Genomic DNA, 14,841 nt, shown 5'->3' on the forward strand with positions numbered 1-14,841 from the left:
TGTGGGGATAGTACTGTTGGAAATGTTGGCCCGCAAGGTTTGGCCAACTGCAGTACACCCACAAAAAGGTGAATATGACCCAGAGGAAGGACCATAGAAAGTAAAACACGGCTGGAGTCCCGAGGTGGCTCTATTATCAGAGATGGTCACGAAGCTCAGAGTATGACTGAGCTTTATCCAAAGGAAGGAGTGCATCTCTCTGATATAAGTGCAATATGTTCCTGGATGATCTCAGTATTGCGCTGGCCAAACTTCTAGGTAGTCCATGCAAGGTGGGATGGAAGCAGCCCAACTGATGCTGGTGCTTCCTTGTGGCAGGTGCCCCGTGCAGGAACTCACTGTTTTAGGCTCCAGATCCAAAAAGGTAACTTAGTGGGCATCCCAAGGGCATCTCTTGATAAGAACATAAGAACGGCCGTACCAGGTCAGACCAAAGGTCCATCTAGCCCAGTATTTGTCTACCGACAGTGGCCAATGCCAGGTGCCCCAGAGGGAGTGAAGCTAACAGGCAATGATCAAGTGATCTCTCTCCTGCCATCCATCTCCATCCTCTGATGAACAGAGGCTAGGGACACCATTTTTAACGCTCCTGCTAATAGCCATTTATGGACTTAAAAGAGAAATTTATCCCGTCCCTTTTATAACATTGTTAGAGTTGCAATGCTCACAACCTCGCTCAGGAAGGGTTCCAGCAAGCTGACCTGTGCGCTGCGTGAAAGAAGAACTTCATTTTATTGTTTTAAAACCTGCTACATATTAATTCATTTGGTGACCCCTATTCTTGTATTATGGGAAAAGTAAATAACTTTTCCTTACCCACTTTCTCCACATCGCTCATGATTTATATATCTCTACCTATCCCCCCCTTAGTCCCTCTCAAAGCTGAGAGGCCTAGCCTCTTTAATCTTTTCCTCGTATGGATCCTCTCCAAACCCTAATCAATTTTATTGCCCTTTTCTTATGTCTAGAAATACTTTTTTGAAAGGTGAGGAAGACACAATCTGTAAACTAGTATTCAGATGTGGGCATATCAGGATTTATATAAGGCAGTAAATATATCTCAAGTCTATTCTTATCCTTTAAATGATTCCTAACATCCTGTTTCTTTTTTGAGACCGCCTCTGCGCACTGCGTGACATCTTAGAGAACTATCCACGATGATGCCAAGATCTTTTTTCCCTGACCGTTGTAGCTAAATTAGGCCCCCCATCATATTGTATGTATGTTGGGGTTTTGTTTTCCAAATGTGGCGATACTTACATTTTCCAACAATGAAATTCATTTGCCATTTTGTTGCCCAAATCACTTAGTTTTGTGAGATCTTTTGAAGTTCTTCACAATCTGCTTGGTCTTAAGCTATCTTGATAAGTAGAATAATCCACAAACTTTGCCACCTCAAACTGTTTACCCTTTCTTCCAAGATCATTTAAGAATAAATTTGAATAGGATTGGTCCGAGGACCTGACCCTTGGGGAACACCACGAGTTACCCTCCTCCTTCTGAGAATTTACCAGTATTCCTAACCCTTTGTTCCCCTGTCTTTTAATCAGTTCTCAGTCCATGAAAGGACCTTCCCTTTTATCCCATGACAGCTTAATTTACGTAAGAGCCTTTGGTGAGGGACCTTGTCAAAGGCTTTCTGGAAATCTAAGTACACTATGTCCACTGGATCCTCCCTGTTCACATGTTTGCTGACCCCTTCAAAGAACTCTAATAGATTAGTAAGACACGATTTCCCTTTACAGAAACCATGCTGACGACTGCTCAACAGTTTATGTTTTTCTATGTGTCTGACAATTTTATTCTTAACTATTGTTTTGACTAATTTGCTCGGTACCGATGTTAGAGATGGGGGTAACAAACTGGGGCTGGAGCGCTACCCTGGGGGACTGCCCCACCAATGTGCTTGATGGCAGAGCTCTCTGGGGGTTGAAGTCCCCTGTCACCTTAAGCCCTGGAAGGAGAAGGGATGCTAGCAGACAAATGGAAGTGCCCTTAGTCTCTCCTAGTGTGATGACTGGCTCCCCCGATGGTGGGAGCCCACAAGAATTGGCAAATGATCAATGGGGTGCGAGTGACTGCAGTAGACTGTCCCCGGAGGGGTACTTTGGAGGTAATTTGACTAATAAATTTGTGGCATGGTTAAAACCCATACCACATTTCCTTGCCTTCTTCCATGCAGAGAGTACACCAATCCAGGGGAAGAGAGAACTCCTTTACTAAAGAAAAATGTGATCATATGTCAGTTTTATTTTACCAGTTTTCAAAAATAAAACATTTAGAACAGGCCAATTATAATACAGAAATTATTAGATTAAAGGTTTATTTAGAGTTTTATCAAACCAAAGAACTGTAATCTAGGAATTTCATGCAGCTGTTTTTAAAAAAGAGCATCAGAAATTATCTCATTTCTTTCATCTACAGGAATTTTGTTGTTTCTCTTCCTAAGGCATGCTATTGGAAGAAACAAGAACTATGCTTTCCTGACACAAAACACAGACTATTTTTATTTGTATCACATAATCTTTAAAACTGCTAAAATACTAGTAGATTTGGTAAAGTTCACTCACTTGTATACTGTCACATAACCCATCAGAAATTCACTCCATGTAACTAATGCCAAACTCTTCCCTTAGTTATATCACTGCCTCCTACCCTGGTTTAAATTGATGTTATATGCACACATCAGAAAGTGGAGCATATTATCTCAGTTGTGGAGATAAGTATGCACAACTCACTGTTAAAATACTGGAAAGTGGTGGCATTTAGGTTACAGTACAGTTCCTGATGTGGATGTTGTGTGTACTGTCTTGATCAGCAGGGGACAAGACTCAGGGTAACAGGAGGGTGCACAAGAGTGTTACTGTGTACTCCATTTTGCTTCAGGAAGCTTTGAGGAGGTAAAAGAAATTGTGCTAAAATGATACTCACCATATACTTCATAATTGTTAAGAGGTACAGGAGGCTGCAGGGAAGCTGCATGGGGATACACTCTCACTTAGCTATAGATACGGACTACTTTTATTTCTATACTTCTAAAATGCATTCATGAGACTCTCTGGCCACACTGTACATGAATTTAATAAAATATACATGAACTATCCCTACATTATCCCTTCTATCAAAACCTTGAGAAAACAGATGGTTTTGCAGAATACTAAAGATAAATAAACTGGCGCAAGAATATGAAAGACAAGGTGGATAAGGTAATACTTTTTTATTTGACCAACTTCAGTTGGTGGAAGAGAAGTTTTTGAGCTTCACACAGCTCTTCTTGAGGTATGGAAAGGTAAACAGCTAAATACAAGGAACAGATTGTTAAGCATATGGGGTTAACAAACACTGCAAGAAACCACATAAAATGAAGTGGGCAATTAACACTTCAAGAATGGCTCAAGAATAGGAAGTCCTTCACTGAGAATACTTTGCCTCAGTTATCTAAATACAGGCACTGCTAGCAAGATCATCAAGTAACCTTAGGCTATGTCTACACTACGGCTTATGTCAGCAAAACTTATGTCGCTCAGGGGTATGAATAAACCACCCCCCCCCCCAAGCAAGGGTGTGCACAAGGGAGGATAAGCAGGGCACGGGGCCCCCCCAGTCAGCAGGGCAAAGAACTCTGCCAGGGTAGGGAGTGCGAGCTCCACTGGCACCAGGCCAAGGTGGGAGATCCAGCTCCTTCAGGCAGGAGCGAGCTCCACCAGGACGCAGGGGGAAGGGAAAAGAGCCAGCTCCTCCGACCTCGAGGCCGAAGCGAGGAGAGCCAGATCCTCAGGCAGCATAGAAAGTGCCCCTACAAAAGTGGCCAGATTTTTATTTCTGTGCACGCCCCTGCACCTGAGAGACAGAAGTTACACCAAAGTAAGTCCTAGTACAAGATCTAAGCTACTGCTTCACGGATATTTATGCATATAGGTGAGTTAATCTTTGCTTAGCTTTTGGCAGGTTTTGGGCATCTACAGGCACTGTGTACTGTCACACTGAGCAGTACAGGGAGATGTAACATGGAGTCATGCTTCCAGTCGCAGAATGTGGGCACCTTCACAAGGCACAAGAGGAAGCATCACACGTGGGAGCAAAACATAGGCAGGGCACTGATGGATAAGGAGGTACACAGGAGCCCAAGGACTATGTCTACACTACACACCAGTGTCAGTGGCATGTAGTGTACATGTAGCTATATGCTGCAGCAAAAAGCAAGCTGCTTCCACAGTGCAGTGTGTGGCTACACGTGCCAATGAAAGACTTCTGGAGTCTTTCCTTCTAGTGGGGAAAGGCACTGGCAGCAGGATAGTACACTGCTAAACACAGCAGTCTAGGTAGGGCAGCATACATTGGATGAGTAGAGTCGCCATAGGATATGTACTCACATACTTACCCACACTCGTCACGCATGTCTTTACTTGCCTAAGTCTTGCCTCCTTGGCTACACTGCTATTTATACCCATTCTAGGGCACTACATGGGTAGAGGTACACTATATGCCACCAAAAGAAGAGGCCAATGTAGACATACCATAGGAGTGTAGATTAAAGGAAACATAGAGCAGTGGTCTCCAAAGTGAGGTGTGCAAGAGGATCCTTGGGGGTGCACAGCAGGAGGAGTGGTTTTTTGGTTTTGTTTTTTGCTTCGGCAGTTCGGGCAGGAGTCCGAGTGGTTTGTTTTTTTTCTTTTTGCTTTGGCAAAAATGGTAGAGCTGGTGCGGCAGGGGGTGCGCGATCAAAAAAGTTTGAGACCACTGACATAGAGGGATCATGAATGGAGCAAGGGAGAGAGGACAAGGAAGGTGGGTGCCCAGGAAACTTCAAGCTTTTCTCTATACTGAAAAAAATCCTCCATCCCTGTATCCTCATTTCCCCACCACTATTTGCTATTCCTATACCCCACACTGATGGAAGTCTCACTATCACATACATCTCCTACAGATTCGTTAATATGTCGAATAGAGCAGCCATGTTTTGTGGGCCTCAGGATCTATTGTAGCAGGGACCCCCTCCAACAGACCTTTTGCACCAAACTTGGTTAAACTTTTGGCACTCACTTAAGAAAAACAGGGGGAAATGCGTAACTTGAACCAGCTTCAGTAGAGTCCAAACACCACCCACAATATATTACACTTTAACAAAATATTCTACACCTTTTTAGAAACTATGGAAATGAGTACTTAAGGGATCCAGTCAGGTCCCCACCGCCAAATAATCCATTCACTGTCATCTCACCTGATTTACACAGCTCACCCAAATTTAATATTGCTGTCTAATAAAACTGACAAATATGCCACCACAAATTACTAGATTATGAAATCATATTCTTATTCAAGGGATCAATTTTCAAATATAATCTAGTAATGTATACACCTTTGCATATATGTTCGCAAACTTTATAGGGTGGTATGGGTCAGTATAAAATGATATGTTTCCAGTACATAGCATGTGCCTTTGACTGCAACAGTCTGCCCCCCACTTCACAGTACTTATGTATGCACCATATACTCCCACACGTGGCTGGGGGAGAATCAGACAGTACAGAGTGAGACCCCCTACCAGAACCCTCTATCTACTGTGGCATCCGGTTGTTTCCAGAGGTGTTTGGGGTAGTAGACACCACCCATATGCTCAGTGTATTTCTGCCTTTGACTATGGGGGAGAGAGAGGAGCATGGGACAGTACTAGGGATGGCATGAAGGGGGATTTTAGGGAGGTACGAAAGGAATGTATGCCCTCTGTATACACCGTGTACTCCTGCACTTGGCTGATTAGAGAAATAAGGGCAGCTGTGTCCTGCCACCCGTCTACCATGCTGCCCAACATCTACATACTGTGTACTCCTATACTTGACTGGTGGGAGGCATGATGCAGCAGCATGAGGGTGCGGGTGGAGTACAGAAGCATAGAGATGCAATGTGTCCTCTGTACACTATCACTTATCTGTGGAATTAAGGTTAAGAGTTGTAACAGCAGAAAGGGTATTATGGGGGCACAGGTAAGCCTCCCCAGGCACACCATGTACTCCCGCACCTGGCTATAATGGATAAGAATCATGAAGCACTATCAGAAGAAATACAGGGTGGCACATACAGTAAGTTGGAGTGGCACTATGGGTAAATAAGTAGGTAGTAAACCTTTATCTCGATATAACGCTGTCCTCGGGAGCCAAAAAATCTTACCGTTTCATAGGTGAAACCCCGTTATATTGAACTTGCTTTGATCCATAGGAGTGCACACACACACCCCACCCCCGACCGCTGCTTTACCCCATTATATCCAAATTCGTGTTATATCAGGTTGCGTTATATTGAGGTAAAGATGTATTATAAATGGAGGACAGTATGAGGTGGCAGAGTGTGATATGGGGCAGTATGAGGAGAGGGAAAAATAGTATGAGAGGATGTGGAGCGGAAAAATAAGAGGATACAGAGACAGCAGCGTGAAGATGGGATATATAGGGCAAGCAGGATAGTGAGGGCACTATGAGGGGGTTATAGAGTGGAACAGTGAGGGGCACTATGAGGGGATTAATGGGGAGGTAGGATGGTGGCAGGTTACAAGGCAGGCAGGATGGTCTGGGGCGGTGTTAGGGGGTTCACTGGCAGGCAGAATGTGGCTGAGGAAGATTCACAGAGAGGGCTAGATAGGCAGGATACGGATGGGGATTCCAGAGCAGGCAGGATGAAGAGGAATGGTATGAGGGGGGCTCCAGGGCAGACAGGATGAGGAGCACAGGGGGTTTCCACTGTGGGCAGAGGAGCAGGGGTGGGATGCAAAGGAGCAATATAAAAGGGGGTTCTGGAGTGGTCAGGATTGGGGTGTCAGTATGAGGGGGAAGTTCTGGGGCAGGATCAGGGTAGGTACGGGGGTGATTCCATGGCAGGCAGGGGGGTTGACAGCAGGATGGGGGGAGGGTTCCAGGGCAGGCAGGATGAAGGGTGGACGGGCTCAAGGAGGGGGGCAGGAAAAGGGTCGGTATGAAGGAGACTGTGGGGGGAGGATGTGGAGGTGGTATGAACAGGGCTTCCAAGGGGAAAAAAGATGAAGGAGTGATATGAAGGACGGTTCCAGAGGAGACAATATGGGGGGTCAGAATAAGAGGGTTCCAGGGCAGGTGGGAATGGGAGGGGCTCGGGGCAAGTGGGATCAGGGGGAGTGGCATGAGGAGCATTGGGGGGCAGGGTGGGGGTCGGAACGAGGAGAGTTTCCAGGGCCGGATGGGGGGACGGTGTTATAGGGCGGGAGGCATCAGGGGCAGGACAAAGGGGGGTTACAGGGCGGGCTGCATGGGGCGGGGGGTTCCGGGGCGGGTCACCCCCGTACGCACCGTGTACTCCCGCACTTGGCTGTGGAAGTTCTGCTCACGAATTGTCACCTCGTCCGCTTCCATCCTTCATACTCCCGCAGCTCCAGCTCGCAATGGCGGCTGCGGCCGCCGCTTCTGCTCCTGCTCCTCCTGCGGCGGGCGGGGGACCATGGCCAGCACAACGCCAACTGCTCCCGGGGCCCTGGCGGCGAGCGAGGCGACCGGAGCCACCGACAACCCCAGCAGCGCTCGCTACCTCCCCGGGGCTGTCACCATCCAGCGGCAGAGAACAGGAAGGCCCAGCCTCTCTGGCTGCGTCACGGCGCGGCAGCAGCCTCCGCTTCGCCACCACTAGCCCACCACCCGCCAGGGGAGGGAGAAGGGCGGGGCCCAACGGGCGTGGTCAGAACAGCCCAGAGGCCGCGCGACAACGGAAGGCGGGACCTAAACGGTCCCCAAGCGCCGATGCCTGGGAGGAAGGCGGAGCTAGTACGAGTCCAGGGGCGGGGCTAAGGGGAAGGCGTGGCTAGCACTACCCCGAAATAAGGGGGCGGGACCGCGGGCGGGGGCGGGGCTGACCTAAAAGGGGAAGGGGCCAAAACGGCCCCTGGGGGGCGGGGCTAAGTGAGTAGGCTGCGCCAATTCGGAAAAGAGGGGCTGGGAAAGGCGGAGCTAAACTATAAAAGCTCGGCGCAGGCGCGAGCGGAGACAGTTACAGGGGAGGGGAAAGGGCACTGTTAGGGGTTGGGGTCTATAGTCTAGTCTGTGAATGTCAGGTTGTATCTGATGAAGTGGAGTCTAGCCCAGGAAAGCTTATGCCCAAGTAAGTTTGTTAGTCTCTGAGGTAACACCAGGACTCCTCCTTGTTTTTATATAATGTAAAGGACATGGCTCAGTGGTTAAGATGCTTGATTACAATCCTGAAGGTTGTGATTTTTGAGTCTCACTGAAATATCACCTCCAACTTACCCTGCCATAGGCGCTGACTCTGTGGGTACACAGGGTCCGGAGCACCCATGGAGAAAAATTGGTAGGTGCTCTGCACCTAGTGGCAGTGCCCCACCCTGCCCCCTTTCAGCTTCTTTGCTGAACACCCTTTCTTAGCCCCCTTTCAAGGATTGGTAGCAAATTCCAAGGAAAGGAGATACAAGAGAACCTGAGAACAGCAAATAGGTTAAAAAGAGCAGGCTCTGAAAGATAGGTGAGTCCTGAGTTATTCCTTCACTGCAATTTACATGTAAAAATTCATCCCTACCTACTGTTAACTAGTGAACATAAGAATGGCCACACTAGGTCAGACCAAAGGTCCATGTAGCCCAGTATCCTATCTGCCGATAGTGGCCATTGCCAGGTGCCCCAGAGGGAGTGCACCTAACAGGTAATGATCAAGTGATCTCTCTCTTGCCATCCAGCTCCACCCTCTGACAAACAGAGGCTAGGGACACAATTCCTTACCCATTCTGGCTAATAGCCATTCATTGACTTAACCTCCATGAATTTATGTAGTTCTCTTTTAAACCCTGTTATAGTCCTAGCCTTCACAACCTCCTCAAGGAAGGAGTTCCACAGGTTGACTGTGAGCTGTGTGAAGAAGCACTTCCTTTTATTTGTTTTAAACCTGCTGCCCATTAATTTCATTTGGTGGCCCCTATGTGCAAATGTTATAATAAAATCTCACTGTCAGCTCCCTACAGATCTAGTTGCTTTCAGGAGAGTAGTACTGGAAAATATATTGTTCACTGCTTGAAGTTTCACCTCATTCTGTATACTGAGGACTTGAATATGCTGCAGACTATAACCTGCAAGATGGATCTACAGATGATGAAAGTCATCAGAGCTCTTAGGTCTATCAATCATTTAATCCTTGCCACAGCCATCCAGTTCTTCATGTACTTCAATACCAGATATGAACTAGATACAGAGCTTGCATATACACACTACATGTGTTCCTCATAAGATCCTTTAATGCTCTATCAGATATGGATCAGGTTAGCTTAAAGTATTTTACACACAGTGCCACTTGGGAGGTAGAACTACTGTTCCAACTTTGGAAAAGAATCTGTTATCTTCCCATCAGAAGGTGTGATGGACTACATTCCAAAGCTGCTATTAGTGTTGATCTATAACTTAGAAGAGCAAGGAATGGATCTTCCTGCTGTAGGATTTTCTTGGCTGTCTGTGCAGCTCTGTCATCCACGCCATTCACTTGTGGGCAATGTGGGCTGCTAGTAATATCATCAAAATCATATTTTGTTCGGAACGACTTAAATTCTGTTGCAGTGCACTGTGATCCATTGTCCACCAGTTACCCAGGGTTTTTCTGAACCCAAAGCTCTTGGTAATTTTACTCTTTGGGAGGCAGTGGCAGGAAATAAATCAATGGGGACATGGCAGTCCAGATGATAGATAGTTGATGTTTGCTTGCAAAAGTGCTTTCACTCAAAGCATCTACTTTATTTATTCTCCAGCACTTACACACTTCTGCAACAGATTAGTAGAGCACCCCCAAAACACCCTCAGATTCACATTTACCCCGTGTTTTGAGAAGGTCTCAATTGGATAACTGTAGATGTCCAGTGGTTGGCTTTCCGTCTGCAGGGGAACTTGAGAGGTGTTCAAGTGTCCACTGATCCCAGATTTCTTCCTCTTTTTATACCCAATTTGTTAGTATTACATAGCTTGTTCATAAACAAAAAAACCTTACTGAGCAGAAGCTGTGTGTGGAATTTTCCATCTTTTAATCAGCTATTTCATATAGCAATAGTTAACTTTCCATCTTGCAAAACCGCATCCTTCGGAGAAAAGCTCAAGTCAGGAAGGCAGAGGGTCACAGTTACTCCTTGTGGTCACTGACTTCCCCCATCCCATCCTGGTCTGTTAGTTGTGCTAAGGCTTCAGAAACCCTTAATTTTAGCTACTTTCAGCAATAACATTAACAATTGGTATTCCAGCTACGGGAGTGGTTTAGGCACATTACTGGATTAACAAAATTTCCTCCTTACATCACTAGTTGTTCTGGAATACCAAAGTGAGCAAAAATGCACTTCAGTTTCTCAATAACACTGTGACATGTTATGTCTTTCAAGTACATTATTTCTACATATGTGGAAAACAGTCCACTATGACCAGGTAATGATGTCCTCTGAATTCACATAAATCTGCAGCTACTATCTTCCAAGGTCTCTCTGGTAGGAGTGTTTGTACACTATATGGTTCAGCATTGTCTCTTAAGTTGATTGTACTGGATCTCCTTTCAAAAGTCCAATACCATAAAATCCTTCTCCAAGTTCTTCTACCTTCCTCACTAGGACCATCATGGCTGCTACACTGCACCTGAGAAGGTTGTTGATCTTTGATCACATGCACATACCTAGCTTTTGTCATTGTAAGTTGTTTCTGTGGTGAACTGGTCCATGCTGTTCAGAATACCTCCAGGGCTCGTCAGAGCTGTGTCAGGTGACTTCAGCTCTGGGAGGGATTGAAGGTGATTGTTTGTTCCTTCTGAGATGACTGTGATGTCAGTACCTGAGTCAATTTTACAGTCAACAGTCTTACTATGAATATTCAATTTCACTCTCCAAGCAGATTCTGTGTCATCACAAGTGATAGATCCTAGAGACAATGGCTCTTGATTGTCCATAATAAAAGTCAACCTCCTGACTGCTTTGGTGTGGCAAACAGCTGCAAAATGCCCATATTTTGTGCATTACACCAGGCACCTCTGGTTGGACATGCATCATCTCTTAGGATATGATTTTTTCCACACCTCTTGTATGTGGGCTGGAATCTGTCCATTTTAGTCTAGTAGATCTCTCTCCTTGCTTCAGGGGTTTTAAGATGACTTTTAGCACTTATACTTCATCTGTGAACAGCTTTTAAGCTAGTATCTTGTTTTTCAAGTTTGGCAAGTTACTCTTCGTTTTGCTGTCTCACCAGCTCAGACTATTTTGCTATTTCAATAGCTGTGGCTAGGGTTAAATCTCTTTTTCATTGGAGCTGCTGTGAAAGGTTTTTATCTGTTAACTCAATAAACAGCCTGTCTCTGATATTTGCATTCCTCAAATCAGTTTTCAGCCAATGTATTCAGAGCTCTTATAAAACATTCAACATTTTCCCCAGATTCTTGAATTCTCAGTTAAAAACATGTTCTTTCATAAACCACATTTCTCTAAGATATAAAATATGCATCAGACATAGCCAGAACCCTTTCATAGTCATCTTTGTGATTCTCTTCAGCAAAGTCAAAGTATTTAAATATATGATCTGGTTGCTTTCCTATAGCATAAATTAAAGAAGATACCTGTATATCACTAGTTTCTTTATGGAGTTTGTTTGCAATTCAAAATCTTGCAAAATATTGTTTCTAGTCTGTGCATTGTGAAAGTTTGTCAAAGCTGAAGTTCTCTGGGGCATTGAAGAGTAGCATGTTGAGATTCTGCAACCTTTGTTGCTGTTTTTCCTTCTGTTTCCACTCTTTGTTGCTGTTTTCCTGCTGTCTCTGTTATTAGTTTACTTCTGACATCATGTTATGTACTTCTTTCCCAGATATGGACTGGCTTCAAAGCAGGTTTATACACACCACATGTGTTCATCATAAGATCCTTTAATGTATGGCAGGTATGGTTCAGGTTAGCTTAAATAAGGTGTTTTACAAACAGTGCCACCTCTGGCTGAATAATACAACACAGTTTAACATTCCATTATGTCTTTGTCCTAACTTTGAATTAGGTTTGATAATTGCAACACATTCTATTTGCAACACAGAAGCTTCAGTTGCTACAGATGCTTCCTTCTGACTGATTAATGGAGTAGGTTGTTGTGAGCACATTTTGTATCTCTGTTTAACTAAAGACCATCACGGAATTTCTGTAATGTTGTAGGGAAATTTGGGGTTACAGATACAACAGAATAGGGAACTCCAAATCAGCCTTTCCTAGTTATAATACACCCAGGATTTTTATGTATAGGCTGGCAGCATTCCGAGCAAGGAGAAAAAAACTAAATTTTACTTGTCCAGACCAGTATTTTGATCATCCAGCTATGCCAGTCCAAAGGACTTTATTTATAAAATGATGTGGTTCCAAGGGAGAAGCCATGATCTATGGGGCCCCATCAGTGGAAATGGGAGGCATGTGCAATTCCTTGCAACTGTTAGCAAGAGTGCCTTGGTGGAACAAGCAAGGGCTCCTTCCTCAGTTTTTCTTAGGGCATCTCATGTAAGATGAAGTCTGAGATTCTCCTTCCTAACAAGTGAGTGTTTCCAAATTTGATGCTTAGGAGACTGTAGGTAGCATTAAAGCTCAGTAATAGGGGAGAATAGTGATCAGTCTGGAACAAATAAAAATCGAGAAGGAAAAAGTAAAGGGAGATTGAACAAATAGTGGTGTAATAGTTTGATCCCCAGTGTTTCTCACAGTAGCTTTACTATGTCTCTTTAACATCTCTCCCCCACATTGGGCTGAGCCCTGTACCACAGCATTACAAGATCCCCATTTTCTCTTGACTGCTCTTTGATAATTGCTAACTCTCACAAATTCACAGATGTGTTGAGGAAATGATGTTTAATAAATTGATGCTTTCTGAATTGAGATTTGCTACTCAAAAGATTTTCAGTTACCCAAAGTCTGTCACAGACGAGTGGACAGACTGCAGGCCTACGCAACTTCTAATGTGGCCTTGGCAATGTTGCTTAGAACTGCAAGAAAAATATTTACATGTATCACTGTCCAGAACTAACACTGAGCAGGAGCTGAGCGTTTACACTCTAAATTACACACAAATGCCACACCTTGGGCTCAATCTTCCAGTGCTCTCTGGTTGCTTTGCACTACTCCCGTGCTGCAAAGCAGCCATAACACCTGCTTAAATGCCCCTTGGAAGATTCCCATCCCTAGAAGAATCCTCAAGTAGTACAGTACCATGGTAGCAGCTCATACTCCACCAAACCACCTTCTGGCACAAGGGGATGTAGCTAGTGAAAAGGGGGCATCTCTAGAGCCTCTTGAGGATATGCATAGCTGGTGTAAGTTAGAGAAACCTTCGAGCTGTTCTGTCTTGTAGCAGGGACCACACTGGTTCCCCCAAGCCCCAGATTTTGGGGACCACAAGATGGCCTCCTTTGTCCCTACCATCTTTAGTTTGTGCCAGACACAGCCTTGCCAGTCCTGCGAATCTGCACCACTAACTCTGGCCTCTTTTTAAAATTTATTTTTGCAGTAACCATTCAGGAAAATACCTTAATGTTGCTGTGGTCAGGTTCTGTGTTTGAACACAATTCTGAGTACCTGGGTGAGCACATTGCTACATGTCAGGCAAGGACTTTGTTTTGGAGGTGAGGAGTCTGAGAGTTCCTTTGCGTAGAATGATGTTGAGGTAGACTCATAGACTTTAAGGTCAGAAGGGACCATTATGATCATCTAGTCTGACCTCCTGCACAATGCAGGCCACAGAATCTCACCCATCCACTCCTGTAACAAACCCCTAACCTATGTCTGAGTTATTGAAGTCCTCAAATTGTGGTTTGAGACTTCAGAGCAGAGAATCCTCCGCAGTGACCTGGGCCGCACACTGCAGAGGAAGGCAAAAACCCTCCAGGGCCTCTAGCCAATCTGCCCTGGAAAGAAATTCCTTCCATCCCAAATATGGCAATCAGTTAAACACTGAGCATGTGGGCAAACTCATCAGCAGTACCCAGGAAAGATTCTTGCAGTAACTCAGATCCCACTTCATCTAACATCTCATACAGACCTGGGCATACTTACCTGCTGACAATGAAAGAATCATTTTGTCAAATTAATTGCCAAAATTAGGCTATCCCATCATACATCCCCTCCATAAACTTATCAGCTTAGTCTTAAAGCAGTATGTCTTTTGCCCCCACTACTCCCTTGGAAGATTGTTCCAGACTTCACTCCTCTAATGGTTAGAACCTTCGTCTAATTTCAAGTCTAACTTCCTGATGGCAGTTTATCCATTTGTTCTTGTGTCCACATTGAACAGTTATATTCCTCTCCCTCCCTATATTTATCCTCTGATTATTATTTTAAAGAGCCATCATATCTTCCTCACCTTCTTTTGGTTAGGCTAAACAGCCAAGCTCTTTTGAGTCTCGTTTCATAAGATAGGTTTTCTGTCCTCGGCTCATCCTATAGCCCTTCTCTGTCACTGTTCCAGTTGAATTCATCCTTCTTACATGAGACCAAGAACTGCACACCAGTGATTCCAGATTGAGTCTCCCAGTGCCTTGTATAACGTTCTAACAGCTCTATATCTTTGCGTGGAAATACCTCGCTATGCTCCTAAACCGGCATTAGCTTTTTTTAATGGCCTATCACATTGGCGGTCATAGTCTTCCTGGTGATTCACAACACTCGAGGTCCTTCTCTCCTCTGACTTCAACTGTGTCCCCCATTTTTAACCAAATTCTTGTTAGTTAATCCCTAATGCATGAACTTGCACTTTTCACTATTAAATTTAATCCTATTACTATTACTCCAGTTTACAAGGTCATCCAGATCTTCCTTTAGGATATCCCGGTCCTTCTCTG

At 44.8% G+C, this 14,841-nt stretch overlaps 1 protein-coding gene across 5 annotated transcripts in view; it reads right to left on the bottom strand.

Annotated features, from left to right (window-relative positions):
• LMBR1 (limb development membrane protein 1) overlaps positions 1 to 7,682 on the bottom strand; it is a 142,546-nt gene extending 134,864 nt beyond the window's left edge. For 3 of the 5 annotated variants that reach the window (XM_075062198.1, XM_032783880.2, XM_032783881.2), the window contains exon 1: positions 7,317 to 7,677. Coding sequence is in view for 3 of the 5 variants with exons in the window: in XM_032783880.2 (XP_032639771.1) it covers positions 7,317 to 7,379 (63 nt within the window). In the remaining 2 variants the exon portion in view is untranslated. Of the gene's footprint in view, positions 1 to 7,316 lie in introns of all 5 variants that reach the window. The other 2 variants (XM_075062199.1, XM_032783879.2) reach the window with 2 other exon arrangements.
• Positions 7,683 to 14,841: the final 7,159 nt, after the last annotated feature.

Source organism: Chelonoidis abingdonii, chromosome 2 (genome assembly GCF_003597395.2).
Source record: "Chelonoidis abingdonii isolate Lonesome George chromosome 2, CheloAbing_2.0, whole genome shotgun sequence".
In the NCBI taxonomy this organism is placed as follows: domain Eukaryota; kingdom Metazoa; phylum Chordata; order Testudines; family Testudinidae; genus Chelonoidis; species Chelonoidis abingdonii.